The following is a 26,739-nucleotide window of genomic DNA, read 5'->3' on the forward strand; positions in this document are numbered from 1 at the left end:
CACTTCCTCCTCAGCAGCAAGGCAGCTGAAATTTCCCACCAGATTTACCCTACAGTCCTAGGGGAGCAGTTTTTCTTTCTTGTAGAGGCCCCACCCTCCGTCCCAGAAACATACTGAGCAGGCATGAATTCATGTAAACCTACACCAGTTGGGCAGTGCTACTGAGCCTACCAGTGCAGTAGTGTATACCGGTACCAACAGGGAGGTCTCACTTTTGTAAGTCAACTGGGTTTGTGTACTGTTGAGTATGTATGTCTTTTTCCCCTTAGGACACTGAGCTATACTCTCAGACCCAAACTCAAATCCCTGTAACCCCATTTCAGGTGGACATACTTTATCATACTTTCTAGTCCTAAATGGCCTCCTGTTTATTAAGTGAGGGCCTAGGTATTCTGGTAATAAGGGAACTCATCTTCTTAAAAAAATATTTAACAGGGCAGTTGTGGGGCATGCCTTTAATCTCAGCACTTGGGTAGTGGAGGCAGACAGATCTCTGTGAGTTTAAAGTCAGCCTTCTCTACAGAGCAAATGGCAGGATAGCAAGGACTGTTACACAGAGAAACCTTGTCTCTGAAAACCACACAAACCTACAGAAAAGATTTATTTGTATTGTAAGTGTATGGGTGTTTGGAGTGGGAGCTGCGGGCTGCATTCCTGCTGCCCGGCTCCCAGCCACCGGCTAGCTTTACCCAAAATAACAACACACAAACTTTATTCATATAAACACTGCTTGGCCCATTTCTATTAATGTGTGTAGCACCACAAGGTGCGCTTACCAGGAAGATTCTAGCCTATGTCCATCTTGGGTCAGAGCTTCATCACATTTGCTCTGGAGATGCAGAGCTATGGTGTCTCTCTGTCCTCACTTCCCTTCTTCCCAGCATTCTATTCTGTTTACTCCACTCACCTAAGCGCTGGCCTATCAAATGGGCCAAGGCAGTTTCTTTATTAACCAATGAACTTCCTCCATCATTTCCCCCTTTTCTGTTTAAACAAAAAGGAAAGGCTTTCACTTTAACATAGTAAAATTACATATAACAAAACAGTTATCAAGTAAGAATTACAGTTACAATATTCATATCTATTTTATCTTTTATCATAACAAAAGAAAACAACTATAACTATCTATCTATTATTCAACTCTATCAAAGACTCCAGAAGGATATTATATTACCTAAGTAAATGAGAAGTAAGCAACTTACAAAACTCTAGAAATCACAGAGACATCTCGCTGCCTGGACAGTCACTCAAAGTTCCTCTATACAATTGGGGCATCCATCTTTGGCCTACAGGCCCATAGTTTCCAGAAGACATTTCAATGAAGCAGGAAATTTCAAAGGCAGTTCAGTCACTATCTGCTGTGTCCTGAAGAATGTCTCGCAGGCCCTTTGATGAATCAGGAACCCCAAAAGATCATCTCACCTTTAGGCAATTTCATCAGTCCTCCCTCTGAGGGTTCTCTGTGTCCAGTTTATACAATAGTCCAGGCAAGAGCAGTTTCTTGCCCAAATGGCTATCATACTCTATAAGGATCCTCTTTGATGCCCATCTTCCTCTTGAAGTAGATTGGTGCTGCCAGGAGCAGAGTGTCTCATTGTCATGAAAAGTCCTAAGTTATTAAAACATTAAATGTCAATTCTGTAGTCATTGAAAGATATGAAGAATGTCTATCTAAAATATATCTATGCACATCTAGAAAATCTAACTAACATGACTACAAGCTTGATTAATATTAATGATTATCCATTAACAATCTATATACATTACATTTTTACATGAACTACACAATCAAAATACCTTAGTCAAGATCAGAAATACATATACATATAACAAGATTGACCTTAGATTTATATCAATAAAGCCAAATCCATACCAATGCAAATTATTCATATCTCTATCATATCCCCCTTTAAATGTAAAAGAACATTTATAAACAATATCTGGGAATATGGACGTAGTCATTTCTTTCCAAACTGCTTCCTGCTGTACAGCAGTGCTGTTAATTAGGTCTTTCATGGTATAACCTGTGTGCTAGATTTATCTCAGTCAGCAGTTTAGTGAAGTAACTTTTTGAAGGTGTTTACAGCAACCTTTCAGGAGGGCGTGATCCATCATACCATATTGGGATAGAAGCAATCCACAGGGTCTCATCCTCTGTGAAAACAAAAGAAGAAACTCCTTTCCAAAGCATCATGTCCTTAGATCCAAATTTTAAAGTCAAGGCATTTTCAAAATATCTATGTTGTATTAGTTCAGCAGCATTTATAAACAAATATCTTTTAGCAGCTGTTGCTCTTTCCTCAGCATTCAAACAATTCAAAGAGCGCATAATAGCATACAGTATCAAAATTCTCTGTTTATTTTCCATCTTTGTGCAGCTTTATTTTAACTCTATTTTGTTTATTTTTACTTTTTAAGACAGGTTTTCTGTATATCTTTGTCCTGGAATAACTCTGTAAACCAGGCTGTCCTTGAACTCTCAGAGATCCGCCTGTCTCTGCCTCCCAGGCATTGGAATTAAAGGCATGTGCTACCACACCTTGAAGTCTCAGAGGTCAATCTCCCTCTGCCTCCCAAGTGTGGGGATTAAAGGTGTGTACTACCACACCCAACTACTTTCTTTCTTCCTTTTTTTGTCTTTTACTTTAAGAACTTAAACTTTTAGCCTGCATAAATTGTTAACACACTGTAAATCATTTAAAGTTTTTTTTTTGAATCTTTCTTTACTGTACAGCTCTCTCTTTCTGACTACATGAGTCTTTAATTTACTGAGCAATATGGGTAGGATTAAAGCTGTGGCTTTGCTGGCTAGATCCAGTCCATTCCTTAGTTTTCCAGCCTCATGGTGAAGGTATCACCTGTTGCCGTGTTTATTGCCACAAGTCTATGGCGTTTCAATGTCCCTGCCAGCAAGCAAGCTGCAATAGACAACACTCAAGTCCTCTATCTGTAGCTGGCCCTCCTGCCTCAAAGAGTCAGAGTTTATATTGGAGGACATCCCAGAAAGCCAGCATTTTAAAAGGCACAACTTTTTTCCTGCTACAGCTGAAAACAAACAAGCATGCAGTCAGCTTTTCATCAACACAGTTTAAGTGTTTCATGGCAGGACCTCTTAATGAGCTGCAGGGTTTTGCAGCTAAAGCTTAGTCAGGAATCCTCTCTTAGATGAGAGTGCTTGTTTGCCTCTAGCAAGCAGAGCAGACCCGAGAAATTGCTGCTACCAAGAGGCCATGCTGTACTCGATTCCTTCCCAAGGTTTCTCAGGCTTTACATGGAGTTCAGTCATCCACGTTGGGCACCATTCTGTTGAGGGAGCTGCGGGCTACATTCCTGCCACCCAGCTCCTGGCCGCCTGGCTAGCTTATGACCCAAAATAACAACACACAAACTGTATTCATATAAACATTTCTTGGCCCATTTCTATTAATGTGTGTAGCAGCACAAGGTGCGCTTACCAAGAAGATTCTAGCCTACGTCCATTTTGGGTCAGAGCTTCATCACATCTGCTCTGGAGATGCAGAGCTATGGTGTCTCTTTGTCCTCACTTCCCCTCTTCCCAGCATTATATTTTGTCTACTCCACCCACCTAAGGGCTGGCCTATCAAATGGGCCAAGGCAGTTTCTTTATTAACCAATGACCTTCCTCCATCTGGTGTTTGCTCTTTATATGTCTGTATACCACATGCATTCAGTGCCTGCAGAGGTCACAAGTGGGCATCAAATCCTCTGGACTTACAGATGTAATAGGCCATTATATGGCAGCTAATGCGAGAAACAGTCCCACGCCAGTTTGGAATCAAGGGGGTATTTAGTTGAGGGGAAAAACATACAGAACACTGAGAGCCAGGAAAGGAGTCTAGTCACTGGAACAAGAGACAGAAGCAAGAGAGCAAGCAGAGGGCTGACTCACTTTTTTAAAGAGAAATAGACCACATCCAGTGGGCTGGTATTTCAGTGGATATTGGCTTAAGGAGCAGAAGGCACTCCTGCGGCAGAAGCAGGTAATGGAATGGGGTCTTCTAGAAGAGCAGCCAGTGTTCTTTTCTTTTAATTTTTTAAAAAATTTTTATTTAAAAAAAAAGAAAAATTTCTGCCTCCTCCTAGCCTCCCATTTCGATCCCCTTCCTCCCACCCCTCTCCCCCTCCCCCCACTCCTCTCCCCCACACTCTCCATAGCAAAGAGCAGTCAGGGTTACCTGCCCTGTGGAAAGTCCAAGGTCCTCCCCACTCTACCCAGGTCTAGGAAGGTGAACATCTGAACTGGCTAGGCTCCCACAAAGCCAGAACATAAAGTAGGATCAAAACCCTGTGCCACTGTCCTTGGCTTCTCATCAGTCCTCACTGTCCGCCATGTTCAGAGAGGCTGGTTTTATCCCATGCTTTTTCAGTCACAGTCCAGCTGGCCTTGGTGAGCTCCCAATAGATCAGCCCCACTGTCTCAGTGGGTGGGTGCACCCCTCGTGGTCCTGACTTCCTTGCTTATCTTCTCCCTCCTTCCGCTCCTCATTGGGACCTTGGGAGTTCAGTCCAGTGCTCCAGTGTGGGTCTCTGTCTCTATCTCCATCCATCGCCAGATGAAGATTCTATGGTGATATGCATGATATTCGTCAGTATTGCTATAGGGTAGGGTCATTTCAGGTTCCCTATCCTCAGCTGCCCAAGGAACTAACTGGGGACCTTGGCTTGGGCTCCTGGGAGCCACTCTAGATTCAAGTCTCTTGCCAACCCTAAGGTGGCTCTCTTAACTAAGATATGTGCTTCCGTGCTCCCCTATCCAACCTTCCTTTATCCCAATCATCGCATTTCCCCAAGCTCCCCACATCCTCCCCTTCTCACTTTTCTCTCCCCCTCTCGCCTAACCCCCATTCCACCCCACCCCCAATATCCCAATTTTTTGCCCTGCAATCTTGTCTACTTCCCATATCCAGGAGGATAACTATATGTTTTTCCTTGGGTTCACCTTCTTATTTAGCTTCTTTAGGATCACAAATTATAGACTCAGTGACCTTTATTTGTGGCTAGAAACCAATTCATCTTTTTGGGTCTGGATTAACTCACTCAGGATAGTGTTTTCTATTTCCATCCATTTGCATGCAAAATTCGAGAAGTCATTAATTTTTACGGTAGCATACTACTCTAATGTGTATATATTCCAAACTTTCTTCATCCATTCTTCCATTGAAGGACATCTTGGTTGTTTCCAGGTTCTGGCTATTACAAATAATATTCCTATGAACATAGTTGAACAAATGCTTTTGTCATATGATAGGGCCTCTCTTGGGTATATTCCCAAGAGTGGTATTACTGGGTCCAGGGGTAGGTTGATCCCGAATTTCCTGAGAAACCGAAACACTGATTTCCAAAGTGGTTGCACAAGTTTGCATTCCCACCAGCAATGGATGAGGGTACCCCTTCCTCCACAGCCTCTCCAGCAAAGGCTATCATTGGTGTTTTTGATTTTAGCCATTCTGACAGGTGTAAGATGATATCTCAAAGTTGTTTTGATTTGCATTTCCCTGATCGCTAAGGAGGTTGAGCATGACCTTAAGTGTCTTTTGGCCATTTGAACTTCTTCTGTTGAGAATTCTCTGTTCAGTTCAGTGCCCCATTTTTTAATTGGGTTAATTAGCATTATAATATTAGTTTCTTGAGTTCTTTATATATTTTGGAGATCAGACCTTTGTCTGTTGCGGGGTTGGTGAAGATCTTCTCCTGGTCAGTAGGTTGTCTTTTATCTTAGTGACAGTGACCTTTGCTATACAGAAGCTTCTCAGTTTCAGTAGGTCCCATTTATTCAATGTTGTCCTTAATGTCTCTGCTGCTGGGGTTATACATAGGAAGCGATCTCCTGTGCCCATCTGTTGTAGGGTACTTCCCACTTTCTCTTCTATCAGGTTCAGTGTGTTGAGATTGATATTGAGGTTTTTGATCCGTTTGGACTTGAGTTTTGTGCACGGTGATAGATATGGGTCTATTTTCATTCTTCTACAGGTTGACATCCAGTTGTGCCAGCACCATTTGTTGAAGATGCTTTCTTTCTTCCATTGCATACTTTTAGCACCTTTATCAAAAATGAGGTGTTCATAGGTTTGTGGGTTAAAATTCGGGTCTTCTATACGATTCCATTGGTCGACTTCTCTGTTTTTATGCCAGTACCACACCGTGTTCATTACTGTACCTCTGTAATAGAGTTTGAAGTCAGGGATGGTAATGCCTCCATACGATCCTTTATTGTATAAGATTGTTATGGCTATCCTGGGTTTTTTGTTTTTCCATATAAGGTTGATTATTGTCCTTTCAAGATCTGTGAAGAATTTTGATGGGCCCTTGATGGGGATTGCATTGAATCTATAAATTGCCTTTGGTAGAATTGCCATTTTTACTATGTTGATCCTCCCAATCCAAGAGCAAGGGATGTCCTTCCATTTTCTGGTATCCTCTTCAATTTCTTTCTTCAATGCCTTAAAGTTCTTATCAAATAGATCTTTCACTTCATTGGTTAGAGTTACCCCAAGATATTTAATGCTGTTTGTGGCTATCGTGAAAGTGGATGCTTCTCTGATTTCCCTCTCTGCTTCCATATCCTTTGTGTATAAGAGGGCGACTCATTTTTTGGTGTTGATCTTGTATCCTGCCACTTTACTAAAGCTGTTTACCAGCTGTAAAAGTTCTTTGGTAGAGTTTTTGGGGTCACTTATGTACACTATCATATCATCTGCAAATAACGAAAGTTTAACTTCTTCCTTTCCAATTCAAACCCCCTTGACCCCTTATGTTGTCTTATTGCTATTGCTAGAACTTCAAGCACTATATTGAAGAGGTATGGAGAGAGTGGACAGCCTTGTCGTTTTCCTGATTTTAGTGAGATGGCTTTGAGTTTCTATCTGTTTTACTTGATGTTAGCTGTCGGCTTGCTGTATATAGCTTTTATTATATTTAGGTATGACCCTTTTATCCCTCATCTCTCCAAGACTTTTATCATAAAGGGATGTTGAATTTTGTCAAATGCTTTTTCAGCATCTAATGAAATGATCATATGTTTTTTTTCTTTCCGTTTATTCATATGATGGATTACATTGATAGATTTTCGTATGTTGAACCAGCCCTGCATCTCTGGGATGAAGCCTACTTGATCATAATGGATAATTTTTCTAATGTGTTCTTGGATTCGGTTTGCCAGTATTTTGTTGAGGATTTTTGCGTCGATGTTCATGAGTGAGAATGGCCTGTAATTCTCTTTCTTGGTTGGTTCTTTGTGTGGTTTTGGTATCAGAGTAACTGTAGCTTCATAAAAGAAATTTGGCAATGCCTCTTCTGTTTCTATATTGTGAAATACATTAAGGAGTATAGGTATTAGGTCTTCTTGGAAGTTCTGGAAGAATTCCGCATTGAAACCATCTGGTCTTGGGCTTTTTTTGATAACAGCTTCTAATTCTTCACGACTAACAGGTCTATTTAGATTGTTCACCTGGTCCTGGTTTAACTTTGGTATATGGTATTTATCTAAGAAAGTGTCCATTTCTTTTACATTTTCCAGTTTTGTGGCATATTGTCCTTTGTAGTAAGATCTAATGATTCTCTGAATTTCCTCTGTGTCTGTGGTTATGTCCCCCTTTTCATTTCTTATCTTATTAATTTGTATATTCTCTCTCTGCCGTTTGATTAGTTTGGATAGGGGTTTATCAATCTTGTTGCTTTTCTCCAGGAACCAGCTTTCATTGTTTCATTGATTCTTTGGATTGTTTTCTGTGTTTCTATTTTGTTGATTTCTGCCCTCAGTTTGATTATTTCCAGTCTTCTACTTCTCCTACGTGAGTCTGCTTCTTTTTTTCTAGAGCTTTCAGGTGGGCTGTTAAGTCTCCAATGTGATCTTTCTCTGTTTTCTTTAAGTGGGCACTTAGTGCTATGAACTTTCCTCTTAGGACTGCTTTCATAGTGTCCCATAAGTTTGAGTATGTTGTTTCTTTATTTTCATTGAATTCCAGGAAGACTTTAATTTCTTTCTTTATTTCTTCCTTAATCCAGGTATGGTTCAGTAGTTGACTCTTCAGTTTTCATGAGTTTGTAGGCTTTCTGGGGATAGCATTGTTGTTGAATTCTAATTTTAATCCATGGTGATCTGATCTGATAAGACACAGGAGGTTACGAATATTTTTTTGTAACTGTGGAAGTTTGCTTTGTTACCGACTATGTGGTCAATTTTCGAGAAGGTTCCATGAGCTGCAGAGAAGAAGGTATATTCTTTCCTATTTGGGTGGAATAGTCTATAGATATCTGTTAAGTCCATTTGATTCATTACCTCCATTAATTCTTTAATTTCTCTGTTAGGTTTCTGTCTGATTGACCTGTCCATTGGTGAGAGAGGAGTGTTGAAGTCTCCTAATATTAGTGTGTGCGGTTTGATGGCTGCCCTGAGTTTTAGTAATGTTTCTTTTACGTACGTGGGTGCTTTTATATTAGGGGCATAGATATTCAGGATTGAAACTTCATCCTGATGAATTGTTCCTGTCATAAGTATAAAATATCCTTCTCCATCTCTTCTGATTGATTTAAGTTTGAAATCAACTTTGTTAGAAATTAGTATTGCCACACCTGCTTGTTTCTTAGGTCCATTTGCTTGATAAGCCTTTTCCCAGCCCTTTACTCTGAGTAGCAGTTTTCAAGTCTTGAACTGTTTCCATTATCTGTTTGATTGTTTTTCATTGGTTTCCTAGGGTATCATTCACTGATTTATTCAATTCTTCAAACTTTCTGTTATACTTCTCATCCATTTCTATAAGGGCATTTTTTACATGCTGTTTAAGGGCATCAATAACTTTCATAAAGTCAATTTTTTCTTCTTCTTCTTGATTAAGGTGTTCCTGTCCTCCTGTTTTGAGGTCACTGGGTTCTGGTGGCTTCATGTTGTTCTTCAGATTGTTGGGTTAATTCTTGCATTGGTGCCTACCCATCTCTTCCCCCAAATGCTCCCCTATGGATCTTCTTTTACAGGATCAGGTCTCCTTGCCTACTGATGTACCTTCCCAGTGATGGCACTCCCCAGTGCTGGGTCTCCTGGTGCTCCAGTGATGTCTCTCCTGGTGCCGAGATCAGATCTCTGTGCTGGTTGGGTAGCTCTTAAACAAAGCGTCTACCTTGCGTGCTGCATGCAGGCTATTGAAACAAAGGAGCTCCCGCCTGCCTGGTTGCCCTCCGGATTCAGCTCCAAAGTCCAGACAGGCTGAGCTGGGTGATGTTATGTGACGGAAGAGAGAAGGGAGGCAGAAGTGGGGGAGGGTTCTGGATGCAAGCTGGGTGGGATAGGAAGAGAGAGGCAGTTTGCAGGGAGAATAGTCCCTGCAGGAAGCCCAGGAAGTATAGAGGGGGATGCAGAACTTCTGAGTTCTGTATCCCGCGCTGCTGCAGCCAGTGTTCTTAACCATGGAGTCATCTCTGTGACCCTAGAACCCACCTTCTTAAGTAACACTGAACAGAGCTGACTTGAGGTGGGCACAGGGGAGAGACTAAACGTCAGAATTTTGCCTTCTCCTCCCAGATTCACTTTCTGGATGGGAAGCACACACTGTTATTGCCACCGTGGCTGTATGGCAATACCTGTGCCTGTACACATTGCACCCACCTAAGAAGCGACAGCCATGCTTGGATGCCTTGGATGGACTTTACCTAAGTCCAGGAAAGAGGAGGAATGTAACACAGAGGTACAGAACATTCTGTAACAGGCTTCAGACTGTTCACACAGAGGTCATCCTGAGGTCAAACAGTCCTCAGTCCCCTCACCAGCTGGTACAGCTTCTCTAGAAACTCCTGACTACTCATAGAGTAGAGTTAGAGTCCCATGTTCCTTCTCAGGTGGATTCTAATGTCTGTATCTGGGTGGACATCTAAGTGAAGTTGCTAGACCTACCGACTTCATGGTTGAGGTGGGAGAGCCATCATGTTTCCCTTTGTGACAGGCTCTGAGCTCATCAGACTATCTGTCCTTCAGAGAACAAAGGGAATCGCTGTATCTGTGAACACCAGGGCTCAGGTATCTTTCTCCTTGATCTGTTGGCACTGTCCTCTAGCTGGACACACCCCTCCTGTTCCTTTTGGTTCTCTATGCTGGACAGGCCCTTTCCTGTTCCTTTCCTTTTGATACTGGCCTTGGTCCTTTTGTGGCCTCCACGTGACCAGGGGTGTGCACTCCTCAATATGCCCACATGTCTACAACATGAATAATATACCCAAAGTGACATTCACATCCCTGTGCTGAGTTCTCCTTATTTTACAAGGGCTTGCTGCTTGGAGAGATGGGCTGAGCTGCTGGCTCATAATGTTGAAGTCTGTAGAAATCATGGACTAATTATGTAAGTAAAGATTGCTTCTAATTTGGCTTAAAATATATATATATATTTTTAACGTTTCAGTTCGGCAGAATGTTCTGGAAAAAGGAAACCATGAGTTAGTGTGGCCAGGAAAAGGGACATTCAAGTTAACTGTCCGGTTGCCTGAAGACCCAGATGAAGCCTCAGTGTCTAAGGAGGCAGTTCCAGGAAAGGTAAGGACACAGGGCCTTAATCCAAGGTGCGTGGAAATCTCTATGATGAATATGGTGGAGATGAGCTGGGTGAGGTGGCATCCACCTTTAATCCCAGCACTTGGGAGGGAGAGTAGGAGGATCTTTATGAGTTCAAGGCTAGCCTGATCTACATTAGTGAGTCCAGACCAGTCAAGGCTACATAGTGAGACCGTGTCTCAAAAAGAAAAATGGTTGATGAGGGCCTAAGTCACAGTAGCCTGAGAATGGCAGCTTGGGACTCTGGAGGGAGCAAGGACTGTAAACAATGGAGAAGCTGTCATTTTTGTCATTTTGGAAGAGTCAAGACTAGGTGTTTAATAGTAATATGTTTGAGATGTCAAAGTTGTATCCATTGGTCCTGGAATCTTTATAACCAGAAGCCTGCCGTTCTGTTTCCATCATCTTGAGGCCAGCAGTGTACCCCGCATGTGCTGTTCCCTCAGCTGTGAAGAAGATTGTCAGGGACCTCTTTGAAGCACATGCACCATGTTCATACAGTAAACATGAACTAAGTGCCAAGTCAGGCAAACCAAGGGCTAAGCTGCCTTAAGGGACATTCCCATGTGTGTCTCATTTTATCAGTGATTATTGTGACCAGCAAGAAGACACGTTGTGACATGTAGCCTCCAATCCATTCACTAGCTCATTATCCAAATGTGTCATTATTTTAAATAATTGATATCTCCAGTCTGGCCCAAGAGGTGTTTTATTTATGTAATGAAATGATTCACAGTTGCTGGGCAGTAGAGGCACATGCCCTTAATCCCAGCACTGAAGAGACAGAGGAAATTGGATCTTTTTGAGTTTGAGGCCAGCCTGGTCTAAAGAGTGAGTTCTGGGACAACCAGAGCAAGTTACACAGAGTAACTGTAACATGAGGGCTGGCTTGTTGGGGGTTTCTGTCCCTCCCAGTTCCCCACATCAGGCAAGCCCCAAAGAAAATTACACAGAGTCTACATTAGGTTAGAAACTGATTGGCCCATTAGCTCAGGCTTCTTATTAGCTCTTGTAGCTTATATTAACCCATTGTTCTTATCTATGTTAGCCACATGGCTCGGCACCTTTCTCAGAGGGGCAGTTCACATCCTGCTTCTTCTGTGATCTGGGCTGGACTGCGGGAAGAGCTTCCATCTTCCCAGAATACTTCTGTTCTCATCACCCTACCTCTACTTCCTGTCTGGTTGGCCCACCTATACTTCCTACCTTGCCAATCAGCATTTATTTAAAACATGATTGACAGAATACAGACAATTCTCCCGTACCAAGAAACCCTGTCTCAAAAACAAACAAACAAACAAACAAAACCAACCAACCAAACAGAAAAAAAAATTAACCAAGCAACCAAACAAAAAGAAATCATTTTTATATTAATGCTGTCTTACTGTTTGGATTTTAGGAATCCAAGACAAAAAAAGGTGCTGCAGGAAAAGGTAAGTCTCCACTAAGGCAACTCTTGTGTTCATCAGGAAGTTTGTGTTTATTAAACAAGTAGCTTGTGTTGTTTTAGGCTCCTTGTTCATTCCCAGCCGCTTAGACCCATAATAATCACTCAGAAACCATATTATTTGCAATACTGTTTGGCCAATAGCTTAAGCATATTTCTAGCTAGCTGTTATATCATGAACTAACCCATCTCTATTAATCTGTGTATCACCACGTGGTTGTAGATTACTGAATAAACTTCTGGTGTGTCTGGCTCTGGCAGAGCCTACGACTTCTGACTCTGCCTTATTCCTCCTAGCATTCAGTTTAGTTTTCCTTACCTAGCTCTGTTCTGCCCTGCTATAGGCTCAAAGCAGTTTCTTTATTCATTAACCAATAAAAACAACACATAGACAGAATCACTTTACATACCAAATGTGGGAGATCTTCCTCTTGATTCACACCAGATAGGCTCTGCTCAGCTTGGAGCCACCTGCAGTTGCATCATCTTTCTAGTTTCAGCCAGATGTGTTTGAAGCATTCCCTGAGGGAGCCCATTCAGTTCTTCAGGCTCCACTCAGAGGAACAGGAACAGGTTTTTTTTTGGTGCTGTGAGATGACTGCAGCTGAGGAGAGGAGAAGAAGACTTGAGAGATGGAGATGGACACTTGTGCTTTGGTGGGCAGTAATAGCAAGGACAAAACTTTTAGTGGATGCTTGCTGTGTGCCTCTCTGGGTGGCAGTACTCTGTGAGCACTGGGTGTGTCTTAGGTGTACCCCAACTTCTGAGCACAAGCTCTTCATGCCTTATCTGTTGCAAGAAATAGCCAGCACTGGGTTTGGGGTGGGGTCTCCTGACTACTTCCTGACCCAGGCTTAAATGAAGGAGCAGACAATAATACCCGTGTAAAGGGCAACAAACGAAGAACAATACAAAATAAGGTGAGCAAGAAGAGCACTAAGAGATGCAGACATCAAATCATAGGGAAAGGAATCTTTCCCCGCACTACTCTGCTTTCTGGCCTGGAGACCGGGTCTCTTGCTGAACCTAAGTTTGCCCCTTTGGCTATACTTGCTGGCCAGGAAACTCTTGGGATCTGTCCATTTCTGCCCTCTACACTGGGCACATGTAGCCGTGCCCAGAAGTTTACAAGGGGGCTGGGGATTCAAGCTCCAGCCCTCACACTTACAGAACAAGCTGTCTAACCCAGCCAGCCATTCCTCACTGATGCTGCTACAATGTAATCCTTAAACTCTTACTTTGTCCAGCACGAGTATGTACACCACTTCCTATACCTTTGCTCCTGGGGGAGGCCAACAGTAGTTCTCTAATGCAGTGGTCACCTGATGAGCCTCAGCTGTCTGCCGTGTGCTGCAGCACAGAGATGAAGACTCTACCCTGCCTATAGAAGCTTGGTTCTGTAATCACAGTCAGGTCCTCGAGAGACACATATGAGGGAGGATGCCCCTTCCTCAGGAAGACAGAGCAGAAAAAGTAAATGAAATTGAGTTAGTAATAACAACAACAGCAAAATAAAACAACAAGTGTTACTTTTGGTCTTTAATCCACTAAGAACAAGAGCAAGTAATCCCACAGTACTACATTTTAGGTTTTTGCTTTGTTTGTCTCGAAGTCACAGAGATCTGCCTGCTTCGGCCTCCCAAGTGGTAGGACTAAAGGCGTGGACCACCATGCCCAGATACATTTTAATTTTTAATTCACTAAAGCAAAAGATCCACTACCTAATGTTTCCTTTTAGCAGAGTTAGCCAAGATATGGGAAAGGGAGGAAGATTGTCTTAGGATAATTTACTTAATAGAACCATGATTTAATACTTTACACCTTTTATTGTCATTTCCAATTTTCTCAGATGATTTGGATACAACACATTCTCCCAGCAACACATCAGAAAAAAATGAAGATGTCTCCAAAGAATGTGAAACTGATTCCTCCATGGTGGCATTTGAAAACCTGCCTGAGAAAGTGACTGACAACATGCTGACCATCCTAGTGGAGAATATAAGCGGCTTCCCCAGTAACAACTTTAAGGTGGAATTGATCCGAGATTTTGGCGTTGCCGTGGTTACCTTTCAGAAGCCTATAGGTGAGCTCCAGGGAGGCCCTGCATCCCCAGACTTCTGCCCACCACACCCCAGGGTTTGCGACATCTCTGATTGTTTGACACTTTGTTGTAGTGAATAAACAAGGTCTCTAAGACAATAAGGTGCCTTTCCCCTCAGATTTAGAAAGATGAACAAATTCATTTTGAGATCCAATTTGGGTCTGTTTAATAGACTGCCCTTTATTATATGATTGTTTGTGTGTGATGGGGTGGGGTGGGGTGAAATATAAAGTCCCAGGCATTTCCAAGTGGAGGAGTTTCTTACTCTAATTCCCCGGGAGAAGTAAAGACTGGCCTGTTACCAGGCAATACTTCTGTAAGGCAATGTTCTTAGTGCTCAGTGTCAGGCATCTGCTAGTCTCTGCATGTGTTAATTTATTCCTTCCTTTCAACAATCCTATGACTGGGCTCGATGTTGCTGAGAGATGGAAGAGAAACTGGTATTAAGCCTGGGAAGCCAACTTCCACTCCGTTTTTCCTATCATTTTACCACACTTCTCCTTGGTAATACCCTTTCATGGTCACACACGTGGAGAAGAGGGAGACCTCTTAATGGGGAAAATGAGTGCCCCAGCCAGCAAGATGTCAGAATGGGCAAAGGCACTTCCCCCAAGTCTGACAGCCTGAGTTTGATCCCTGGGACTCATACAATTGCCCTCTGACCTCCAAATGCATACACACACATGCACTGATGTGCACACACATAAACATGGAAAAGAAAATGACTGCTCTGTTAGGTCATTGTCATAAGCAAGACCCAGCTCCACCTAAAACATGGCAGATTTCCAAATCTAAGCCCCATATCCCATGGGCACAGCAGTGGGTGTCAGTCAAGCTCTCAGGTGGTGTGGTCAGAATTGTGGACCTGTCACTTAACTAGTTGTATGAAGATGACCACGTTATTATTTTCTCTGTTCCTTACCCACTCATCCTTAAAATGAGGATAATTATGCTCACCTATATTCCTGGAAGTTTGCTGAGATAATAACTCAGACATGGTAAGGATTACATAAAGGACACTTATTTCAAGTTTATTACTATATATTATAAAGGGAAATTTAAAGACTTATTTATTTTATGTGTACATGCCTGCATGTATCTGTGAACCACATGCATGCAGTGCCTGAAGCAGCCAGTAGAGGGCATTGGATTCCCCTGGAACTGGAGTTACAGATGGTCCCGGGCTTCCAAGTGGATGCTGGGAACTGAATCACAGTCCTCTGCAAAGGCTGCAAGGGTTGTTAACCTCTGAGCCATTTCTCCAGACCCATAAAGGGAAATTTAAATTGAAACGATCTTGCATCTGATCAACAGTCTTGAGTGCATTCTATTTTAGCTTTTGTTACTTTAACAAACACCTGAGGAAATCAGCCTCCAAAAAACAGATTTATGCCAGTTCACAATTTGGGTGGCTTCAGTTCATGGTTGTTTAGCCCTGCTGCCCTGGAGCTTATGTTGAGGCAGCATGCATAGTGGCAACATATAGGAGAGAGAGAGTGAGCGAGAGAGAGAGAGAGAGACAGAGATGGGGTCATCTTGTCCCCTACCTCCCCTATCAATGCCTGGGACATTTCCCACAGGCCTCACTTGTTAAAGGATCCACTACTTCCCATAGCACCTGGGTGAGGACTAAGACTTTAACACATGGGCCTCAGGGACAGTTTCCTTCTAAACTATGGCCACTGTTATTAGCCAGGTATCATTTTAGGGGCTGAGACACAAAGATGACTAAAATCATAGCTCCCTCTCTAGAGGAACTCAGTCTGGGAGGAGGAGGAGGCATGTGTGTCATTAATAATGGAGATGAAAGAGAGTCTGTCTCCCAGGTGTAGTAACCTGAGAGGGGTGGAGACAGGACCGTGCATAGTTGTCCCCACCTGAGTGTGTCCTCCAGCAGTGTCACCTGACCATCTCCACAGGACACCACGCTTGTTCATGCTGGCACTGCTCCCTCCTCTTATCTGTTTGTCAACCTTCCCCTCTTTAGTGTCTAAACTAGAGACCATATATGCTCTGAGTCTGAGTCCCCAGTTCATCTGTTCCTTATTGGAGTCCAAAAGGCAATTCAACTGTGCTTAAGATTCAAACTTGCCCAGTGATATAAAAGCAAGGAGTTGTATTTATTTCTCAGATCATAGCACAATAATTGGCACGTGACAGGCCCATCATTCCTGCCCCCACCCTCATTAATTTAGAAGAGCTAGTTAGGCTGAGTCCTGAAGATAAATAGGACCAACTGAAAAAATAGAGGAGGGAGGGCTGTAGACATAGCCGTATTTGGTAACATGGATCAATTTGATCCTTAGCTGCACAATGAAACAAAAAATGCCTATGTCTCCCATGTTGGAGAAGAACATTGCAGATGCGGGCACTGAAGACACAGGCAATTGTATATACAAAAACAAAAGAAACTTCAAAAACATGACTAGTTGGTTTTTGTTGCTGGCTTTTTGTTGTTGTTGTTGTTTTTGAGAGACAGGATTTCTTTATCTATCCTTGGCTGTACTGGAACTAGCTCGGTACATCAGGCTGGCCTCAAACTCATAGAGATCCACTTGTCTCTGCCTCCCAAGTACTGGGGTTAAAGGTATGTGCCACTACCACCTGACTTGTGACTAGTTTTTTTTTTTGTGGCAACATGAAATTAAATCTGAAAGTGCTTGGATGTGTGTTTGGAGTCAGAGGCCTGGCTGTGAATGTGGCCTTCTATCTTCTGGCATAGTGGGCATCAAGGGTCTTGTGAAAATGGGGAGAGGGGTGGCATTGTAAGGAGTACACTCAGGAGGGTTGGCCATGGCCAGCTCAGTAGCAAAAAATACAGTTAACTAGTTTACCCCTTCTGGGTTGTAGCCAAGACATTTCTTCTATATCTCAGAGAGATGTCATCAAAATTTTCTCATTTTATTTTTGTTTGTAGATACCAAAAAATTTATTAGTGATTGTATCAGTCACCATTTGAATGGAGAGCTGTGGCTTGCCCCGAGACTTCTGGAAAGAACAAAAGTAGTTAGGGTGGAAAACCTGCCTCCTGGGGTAAGTAACTACCAGCTGCAGCTCTACTTTGAAAGCCCTTTCAATGGAGGAGGAAGAGTCACCCACGTTGAGTGTTTCCCAGAAGACAGCTCGGCGCTGGTTGAGTTTTCAGACTGCAAAGGTAATGTGTCTTGGCCTGCCACCAGGGAAGACCTGGATGGTTGGCCATTTCAGTCATTCCTTAATCTCTCAGAAATGGCCCCAATCTCTCATTCATCTGGATTTGGTGCAGAACAAGGGCAGCAAGGCAGGCTCTGGAGAAGCAGCACAAGCTCATGAGAGACAGGGAGAGTCTCTGAGGAGTCCGGCCTGTGACTGAAGGTCGCCATTCTAGGAACGTTGACAGGCCGTACTCACAGCCATAGATCTGTGTTTTATGTCCCTGCATTGACTCTCTAATCAACAAGTTTAGGGAGAGATAGACTCAGAAGCGTGTAGAGTTATAGAAAGCGTTCCTGTTCCCCCTGTGCTGTGCCTGTGCTGAGACGGGATAATGGAGATGTCTCATAACCTGAGGAGGAGATGGAAGTCCTGTTGTTGATGACATCATCAGGGGTTCTTGAGTCGGACAGACTTGACTTAAAATCCTGATTGGTGGTAACGGGCATGGTGACCTTTGTGAGCCCTCAAACCTTCTGTTTTCTCATCTGTAGGGGTAGTGTTAGGAGTTACCTCAGAGGATGCTGTAGGAGGAAATGAAACAGTGTCTCAGCAGTGCTTGGCCTAAGGGGGTGCTGAGTCTGAGCTGGAGGTCACTCAGGCTGTCTAGCCTCTCTGGAGCCCTGTGGGAGGCTGGGCCTCTGAAGGTCACATTCCTTCCCTCAGGCCCGATACCTGCCCTAGGACTGAGTCTGTCACCAGGGTATCATGTTTTAGCATGCTTCTGCCATGGGTGCCATTTAAATCCAAGTTGTTGAGGGATTGATTCTAATTTCCATGCTGATACTACTTACACGTGCCAACAGCTAAAACAAGGTGAGGACAGTCCTGGAGAAAGAGAAAGAACGTGAGCATTCAGTCAGGGGTGGGTTGTGGTGGCTGTCCTGGTACACATGGTGACTGGGAGATATAATGGGGAAGGCCTTACTAAACTGTGACCTCTGGGACTGGACTCTCCAATGACTGTGAGGATGATTTTGATCTGGTATAGGGGCAAGACCATGGGGTCTGGGTTGGCTCACACTGGAAATTAGTACAGATATTTCCCTGGGTTTATAGAACCCTGACTTTCCCCAGCATCTACTTTCTCACCTCTATCTATGGGTGTAATAGAATCTCTACCTGAGAAGGCCACTGTCAGGAGTAAACACAGGACATTCATGTAAAGCCCTTGGGAAAGCAACACAGAGTGCTGTCACAATTATCTTCTCCTGAGAAATGAAATTAGCTATGGAAGTTAAATTCTGGGACTATACAGTAAGGGATAGATGCTGAATTATCTACCCAAAGGATTAAAAGTTCTTTTTAAAATTTATTTATTTATTTCATTGGTGTTTTGTCTGCATGTATATCTGTGTGAGAGTGTTGAATCCCCTGGAACAGGAGTTACGGACAGTTGTGAGCTGCTTTGTGGGTGCTGGGAATTGAACCCGGGTCTTTCAGAAGAGTGGCCTAGTGCTCTTAGCTGATGTGCCATCTCTCCAGCCCTTAAACCATTCCTTGTGTTTGTATAAACACCAACACCATGCTTGTGTCTAAATTTGTATCTGTTTCTTATTGTGCCACATACATCAGTGACATCAGAGAAGCAATAGACTCAGCATGATTTCAGTGTAGAGTGATTTGGATATAAAGTCATCATAGCCCTAAATGGAGTCTGTCTTGTGGTTAGCATCAGTCTACAGCTGAGCACATGGGAGAATGCCACCTTTGAGTTCTACAAACAGCAGAGACTTTTGCCCTCCTGAAAAGTTTGTTTTGTTTTGTGTCTTTGGAAATGCATAACAATGAAATTATTGTAATTTATTTATGTATTTGTTTGTCTGTTTATTTTGTTTTTAAAGTGTTAGACACCATTCTGGCCAAGAAGCACAGTTTCAACAGGAGGCCACTGTCTGTCTTCCCCTATTATCCTTCTCTGGGCACAGCCTTGTATGGCGAGGAGAAGCCACTGGTCAAGCTTCCAGCATCTTTCCAAGAGTCACTGGACCTTCCTTTGTGGAAGTTCTTTCAAAAACATAATCATTTGATCAAGGAGATAAATGACAAAATGAGACGCTGTCACTGTGAGCTAACATGGTCTGACATCAACGGCACAGTGACCGTCAGACCTGCTGCCACCTTAGTCACTCACAGACCAAGCATCAAGACCTGGCAGAGAGACGCCTCCGAGGTGCTGTCTGACATCAAGGCTAAGTACGAAGTTAAGGTGTTTGAAGTGTATCCGCCAGTGTGGGACATCATACAGCATGAGGTAGGAGATGACAGAGTTCTCATTGAGTTTGATAAGGAGAGTCTCACCTTAGCCGGAAAATCAGAAGATGTCCAAGACATCGGCCAGAAAATCAAGGAGTTAATAGACAGCACCACGGAGAAGGTCCGAAAGGAGGAGCAGAGTCTGAAGGAGAACGTGGCCATTTCTCCGGGGAAACATTTTCTTTTGCATCAGAGTGGTTTCCTGGAGGATCTAAGCAAAGAGAACCCAGAGATGGAGATTCATTACGATGCTGCCACTCAGCACCTGTGCTTTAAGGGATTCCGTGCAGATGTGCATAAAGTAAAGTGTGACATTCAGGACAAAGTGTATTCCATGCCTCAGATAAACGTCCCGCTTCCTTCTGAAGTCTTCATGTTTCTGCAGCAAGTAGACAGTCAGGAATTCTCCAAGACTCTTTTTGACGCACAGAAAATTCACGCCACATATGAGCTGAACGGTACAGCTCTTCTCTTGATGGCCTGTTCTTTCAGAGCCCTGGCTGAAGCAGAAAAGAAAATGCTTAACACTTTAAGTTACAAGCTCATTAAAGTTGAGGACAAGGAAGTTTTTAGAGGCAATGCATGGAAGAAGAAAATTCACCCTCTGCAAAAGAGACACTCCTCCACTGCAAGCATTACAATAAAGAATGAATTAACTTCAGGAACCCCGGCTGAGGTCATCATTGCAGGCTGTGTGAAAGAAGTAAATGAAATCCATGGCCAACTTTTTGAGTTCTTGGAGAGCACCATGAAAACTGAAAGACTGGTTGAAATTGAATCGGTCTTGATTATTGAGTATTTAAGGGCAGACAAGAATCTGTTCTGGCCAAAAATAAAAGAGACCAATGTGCAGGCACGTTTTAAGCTGGAAGACGAACCAAAAGGCATTTTACTAACTGGCTCCAAGAGCAAAGTTCTAGAGTGCATGGACATGGTCAGGCAAATCAGGGATTCAGTCTGCATTAAAAGGTTCCAGATAGATAAGCCTGGTGCTAGGCACTTCTTCCAGGACAAAGCATCCTATTACAAAAGCGAGATCAAACGCCTGTATGGCTGCATCATTGAGCTCCAGGAGGGAGCAGAGAAGGACAAAGGCAGCCTTAAAGGGCAGAAGTGCCTCTTACAGAAGGACATAGCCCCTGGAGTCACGCTGATTGTACAGCAGGGAGACCTTGCTTGGTTTCCTGCCGATGCAGTCGTGAATGCAGCAAATGAGAATCTGAAACACATTGATGGTCTGGCCCTCGCTCTTTCAAATGCAGCTGGCCCTGAACTTCAAGCAGAATGTGACAAAATAGTGAGAAAGGGTGGCATGATCAAAACTGGCAATGCCGTTATCTCAAAACCAGGCAAGCTCCCTTGCCATCATGTCATCCACACAGTAGGGCCTCGGTGGGACGGAAATAAGGCCCAGGAGTGTGTGAGCCTGTTGAAGAGAGCTGTGGAACGAAGTCTCTCCTTAGCTGAGGAGGTCAAGTGTCACTCCATAGCCATGCCAGCTATTAGCTCTGGAATCTTTGGCTTTCCCTTAGACCAGTGTGTGGCCACCATTGTTTCTGCCATCAAAGACAACTTCCAACGCCAGCCATACAGGCGCACCTTGAAAAAGATTTATCTGTTAGACATATCTGCAAAGGTTGCTGGGGCCTTTGCTAAAGCTGTAGACACTACATATAAAGCCTACCTCTTCCACACAGCTTCCCCTTCCGGTTTACAAGCTTTAGAATTAGTGCCACCTGGGGAAACGCCACAGAAACCACAGACACAGGACTATGTGCTGGTGTCCCCAGAAGGCCTGAAAATCCGGTTGGTGGAAGAAGGTGTCCAGAATGCCAAGGTGAGTGTCCCTGTCACCAACAATGTTCTGTGATGTCACTGGCCTCTGCCAGCTTTATTGTGGGCCAGAGAAGGACAGGGTGGAGGGAAAGGACTGAGAAAAATTCCCTGCTCTCCTACTCAGACCTTCAAACATTTTCCCTCTTTGCTGGACTTCTTCCCAAATCACTCAGGAGTAGAGACTGGTGTGTCTGTACGAATCTGAAGGGCTCTGGAATAGGTCACTCCATCCCCTTAACTGTGGTCCATAGTAGGGGACACTGCAGGGCTCTCCTCATCTTCATCATTTCCCATCTGTCGTGTCTGCTCCATCTAGTGCTGGCTTCTGTCAGTTACAGGTATGGGAGAGCATGGGGAATGCAGAGGATAGGAATTTAACCAATGACACGAGGAAGGGTGACCTTGGGTGCTGGAGTGGACAAGGGAGCTCAGTTCCCGGATGCCATCTGTGGGTCCTTTGTGAGGAAGGTGTGGGCAGGTGGGTGGGAGGAAGGTTCAGATGTTGGGAGTCCTATAAGAATCTTTGGTTTTGTCTTTAAGACTGATGTCGTTGTCACCTCCATTTCCTTGGATCTTGCACTCAACAATGGACCACTGTCTAAGGCCTTACTGGAAAAGGCCGGGCCAGAACTCCAAAAGGAACTGAATGAAGCAGGACAAGCGGTCTCTATCAAGGCAGGCACAATTCTACAAACCAGTGGCTGTAACCTGAACTGCCACCACGTATTTCACGTGGTCGTTCCACAGTGGAAAGTCAACGACACTGCATGGTCACTGAAGGTAGGACCCAGCTGTACATTCTCCAGGACATGGGGTAGCTCTCTGGCCTCCCCTACAGCACACCACAGCTAATCCCTGTCTGCTTTTTTTCTGGGACAGAATCATGAGTTTGGCAAGCTCCATAGCATAACCATTTCTTTTCAGTTGTAGATGACTTCTTGTAGATCATAGTTCATATAGTTAGACATGTAAGTTAGTTATTGTGCTCAGCAATTACTGATGGTCAGGGAAGGGTTGGGGGAATATACTACATTTATTAAGGAAAGGTAAGGTGAGGGCTTGAAGCTGGGAGACAGTGATAGACTGGGACGGCTGTGGCTTCCCCTCTTTGCTTGTGGTGGAGTGAGTCTGTGCTCTTGTAAGGTGTCCACGTTCTCTTTCTCATTTCTTCTCCGCAGTTTCCCCCTCACACTGTTGCTAACTTTTGTTGAAAGCACAATAGAGTGGACAGTGATCCCAGGACAAGCTGCTGAGTGCTTACTTTTTAGGGTCCCTCGTTTCTAAACAGGACATTTTAGGAACTGCTCTGTGCTTTTCAGATCATGAAAAACATCATCAGAGACTGTCTAGGAACGGCTGAGGCACGGTCTCTGCAATCAATTGGATTTCCAGCAATAGGAACAGGAAATCTGGGGTTTCCTAAACCTGAATTTGCTAAACTGATAATTTCAGAAGTGCTCAAATTTAGTAGCAAGAACCACCCAAAAACTTTACGCGAAGTTCAGTTTCTGGTCCACCCAAAAGACGTTGAAAACATTCAGGTACAGTACTCTGTTTTCTCATGTTCTTCTACATTTTCTTGGTCTAAAAGGGGTTCATTTCCTGTGTTTTCAGCATAAGAGAGTGTGCTGACTGGTTATACATAGCATGACAAATTTCAAGAAAAATTAGATACAGAAGGAAAAAAACCACTTCTTATTCAGGATAGTTTCAAACAAACACAAAAGTCCATAAACCAACCCAATGAAGTTCTGTTATTCAGCCTCAACTGCTATTGCTCTGTGGCTGGGAGTTTGATCTTTTTCTCACAGGTGATGCTGACACAAAATTCTGTCTCTAAACAATTCACCAATTTATTTTGAACATAATCTTACCACTAAAACACACCTAGAAATGGCAGTCATTTTTTATGTGGTCAATGATAGAGTTACTGTGTGAGGTTACAGCTGTCTCATGAATGTCTCTCCATCTCTCCATCCTTATGTCTGGATCAGAATCAGATAAGTAAGGCTCACACATTGTAATACCCATTATAGGGTCAGATAAGTAAGGCTCACACATTGTAATACCCATTGTTTTTTCAGCCTATGGGATTGCCTCTCCTATGGATATAGACATGTTAATACATAATATAATGGCACAGTTATAGCATTATCAATTTGAAAATTCCAGTATGGTATGTTGGTGATTCCAGAATTTCTGGAAATGTAATTAATTACGAGTAAAGGACACGTCCCCATGTGACTTAGGACACTTGGACCAGAAATACTAGACTCATCCTCGGTCACAGTGTGTCACATCAGCTATGGCAATGTGGTCTGATTCTAAGACCTGATTTCTGTTCTCCATGTCTTTATAATCCAGTAGATACATGGCCTTAGTGTTAGAACAGTTTCCACAATGTCACAGTAAAGGTAGCAGCCCACGGATGACCGTGGATTGGGGATGTTTGAATTTTTGGGTCCTACTTCATTATTATCTAGATCTAGACACTATCTGTAAATTCATGGAAACAAGCATAGGGAACCTATGTTCTAGTTGGGCAGTCAAAACTCCTGACTCCTTTACCTTGAATTGTACAAATATGGTAAGGTTTGTTTGTGTAGGATTTTGTTAGACTGTTTTTTTTAAAGTACTCCAGACTGTTCACACTCATGGAAATCCTCCTGCATCAGCTTCCAGAATACTGGGATTGTAAGTATGTAACTTGCCCAGCAACTAGTAGTTTTAAATAGCTTCCCTGTGACATTATGGTATAAGGTAATGTGGGCATTTCTGTCACATGCTCTCCCAGCGATCTTGTCTGCTTCCAATTTCCAGGAGGATCTATATATGTTTTTCTTTGGGTTCACCTTATTATTTGGCTTCTCTAGGCTTGTGAACTATAGGCTCAATGTACTTTGTTTATGGCTAGAGTCCACTAATGAGTGAGTACATACCATATACATCTTTTTGGGTCTGGGTTAACTCACTCAGGATAGTGTTTTCTATTTCCATCCATTTGCATGCAAAATTCAAGATGTCATTTTTTTTTTACCACTGAATAGTACTATAAGGTGTATATATTCCACACTTTCTTTATCTATTCCTGCATTGAGGGGCATCTAGGTTGTTTCCAGGTTCTGACTATTACAAATAATGCTGCTATGAACATAGTTGAACAAATGCTTTTGTAGTATGATTGGACATCTCTTGGGTATATTCCCAAGAGTGGTATTGCTGGATCCTGAGGTATGTTGACTCCCAGTTTTCTGAGAAACTGCCACACTGATTTCCAAAGTGTTTTCACAAGTTTGCATTCCCACCAGCAATGGGTGAGTGTTCCCCTTACTCCACATCCTCCCCATCATAGGTTATCATTGGTGTTTTTGTTTTTAGCCATTCTTACAGGTGTAAGATACTATGTCAAAGTTGTTTTGATTTGCATTTCCCTGATCGCTAAGGATGTTGAACATATCCTTAAGTATCTTTTGGCCATTTGAAATTCTTCTGTTGGGAATTCTCTGTTTAGTTCAGTACCCCATTTTTTAATTGGGTTATTTAGAATTTTAATGTCTAGTTTCTTGAGTTCTTTATATATTTTGGAGATCAGACCTTTGTGGGGTTGGTTAAGATCTTCTCCCATTCAGTAGGTTTCCTTTTTGTCTTAATGACCATGTCCTTTGCTTTACAGAAGCTTTTCAGTTTCAGGAGGTCCCATTTATTAATTGTTTCTCTCAGTGTCTGTGCTCCTAGGGTAAATTTAGGAAATGGTCTCCTGAGCCAATGTGTTCAAGTGTACTTCCCACTTTCTCTTCTATCAGGTTCAGTATGGTCGGATTTATATTGAGGTCTTTAATCCATTCGGAGTTGAGTTTTGTGCATGGTGATAGATATGGATCTATTTTCATTCTTCTACATGTTGACATCCAGTTATGCCAGCACCATTTGTAGGAGATGCTTTCTTTCTTCCATTGTATACTTTTAGCTCCTTTGTTGAAAATCAGTTGTTCATAGGTTTGTGAATTACTATCCGGGTCTTCGATTTGATTCCACTCGTCAATGTCTCTGTTTTTATGCCAATACCAAGCTGTTTTCATTACTGTAGTCAGGGATGGTAATGCCTCTGGAAGTACCTTTATTGTATAGGATTGTTTTGGCTATCCTGGGTTTTTTGTTTTTCCATATAAAGTTGATTATTGTTCTCTCAAGGTCTTTGAAGCTAACATCAAGTTAAATGGAGAGAAACTCAAAGCAATTCCACTAAAATCAGGAACAAGACAAGGCTGTCCACTTTCTCCATATCTCTTCAACATAGTGCTTGAAGTTCTAGCAATAGCAATAAGACAACATAAGGAGATCAAAGGGATTCGAATTGGAAAGGAAGAAGTCAAACTTTCGTTATTTGCAGATGATATGATAGTGTACATAAGTTACTTCCAAAACTCTACCAAAGAACTTCTACAACTGATAAATACCTTCAGTGATGTGGCAGGATATAAGATCAACTCAAAAAAAATCAGTAGCCCTCCTATATACAAAGGATAAAGAAGTGGAGAGGGAAATCAGAGAAGCTTCACCTTTCATGATAGCCACAAATAGCATAAAATATTGTGGGGTAACTCTAACCAATGAAGTGATAGATCTATTTGACAAGAACTTTAAGGCTTTGAAGAAAGAAATTGAAGAGGACACCATAAAATGGAAGGATCTCACAAGTTCTTGGATTGGTAGGATCAACATCATAAAAATGGCAATTCTACCAAAGGCAATCTATAAATTCAATGCAATCCCCATCAAAATTTCAACATGACCTCCCTTCTAGAAGTCATAACTACTTTACAAGTTTAGATTTCTGTATACAACGTGAACATGAGGTGGAGGTGCTGAGATTTTGTGGTGATATGAATGTCTGCATGAATAGGGATGAATCCTGTCTCATAGACTTGAGTCTCCAAATCTGTTTGTCTGTCTGTCTTTTCAGACTGGGTTTCTCTGTGTAGCCCTGGCTGTCCTGTACTGGAACTAACTCTGTAGACCAGACTGACCTTTATTCATAGATCCTATTTTCTCTACCTCCCGAGTGCTGGGATTAAAGACACATGCCACTAGTGCCTAACTGCTCTCATTTTCTTTAATACATAGAATACTATGCAGATCTATGAAAATGATTAGTTTCCACTGACATCTTTAACACATTTAAATGTTATTATTCTCCCTCCAAACATTATAAACTCTCAATATTTAAAGACATTTAAGCTTGCATTTCATTTTCAGAAAGAGCTGCTTATGAGTGGATACTGGGACAGAGACTGAATAGCAGGAGCTGAAGGTCTAAACATGGCTTTTAGGTGCAGCTTCTCTGGGCTGTTT

General features: G+C 42.7%; 1 protein-coding gene across 2 annotated transcripts in view; it reads left to right on the top strand.

Moving 5' to 3' along the window:
* LOC121461967 (protein mono-ADP-ribosyltransferase PARP14-like) overlaps nucleotides 1-26,739 on the top strand; it is a 36,457-nt gene that overhangs the window by 2,110 nt on the left and 7,608 nt on the right. The window contains exons 2-9 of one of the 2 annotated variants that reach the window (XM_041673355.1): nucleotides 10,407-10,537; nucleotides 11,955-11,973; nucleotides 12,626-12,643; nucleotides 13,846-14,085; nucleotides 17,021-17,257; nucleotides 19,140-21,388; nucleotides 21,928-22,167; nucleotides 22,707-22,928. In XM_041673355.1, coding sequence (XP_041529289.1) covers nucleotides 10,407-10,537; nucleotides 11,955-11,973; nucleotides 12,626-12,643; nucleotides 13,846-14,085; nucleotides 17,021-17,257; nucleotides 19,140-21,388; nucleotides 21,928-22,167; nucleotides 22,707-22,928 — 3,356 coding nt within the window. Of the gene's footprint in view, nucleotides 1-10,406; nucleotides 10,538-11,954; nucleotides 11,989-12,625; nucleotides 12,644-13,845; nucleotides 14,086-17,020; nucleotides 17,258-19,139; nucleotides 21,389-21,927; nucleotides 22,168-22,706; nucleotides 22,929-26,739 lie in introns of both variants that reach the window. The other variant, XM_041673356.1, reaches the window with a different exon arrangement.

The sequence above is a fragment of the Microtus oregoni genome, unplaced genomic scaffold, assembly GCF_018167655.1.
Source record: "Microtus oregoni isolate MIOR12 unplaced genomic scaffold, Mior012 000023F_ref0000262, whole genome shotgun sequence".
Classification (NCBI taxonomy): Eukaryota; Metazoa; Chordata; class Mammalia; order Rodentia; family Cricetidae; genus Microtus; species Microtus oregoni.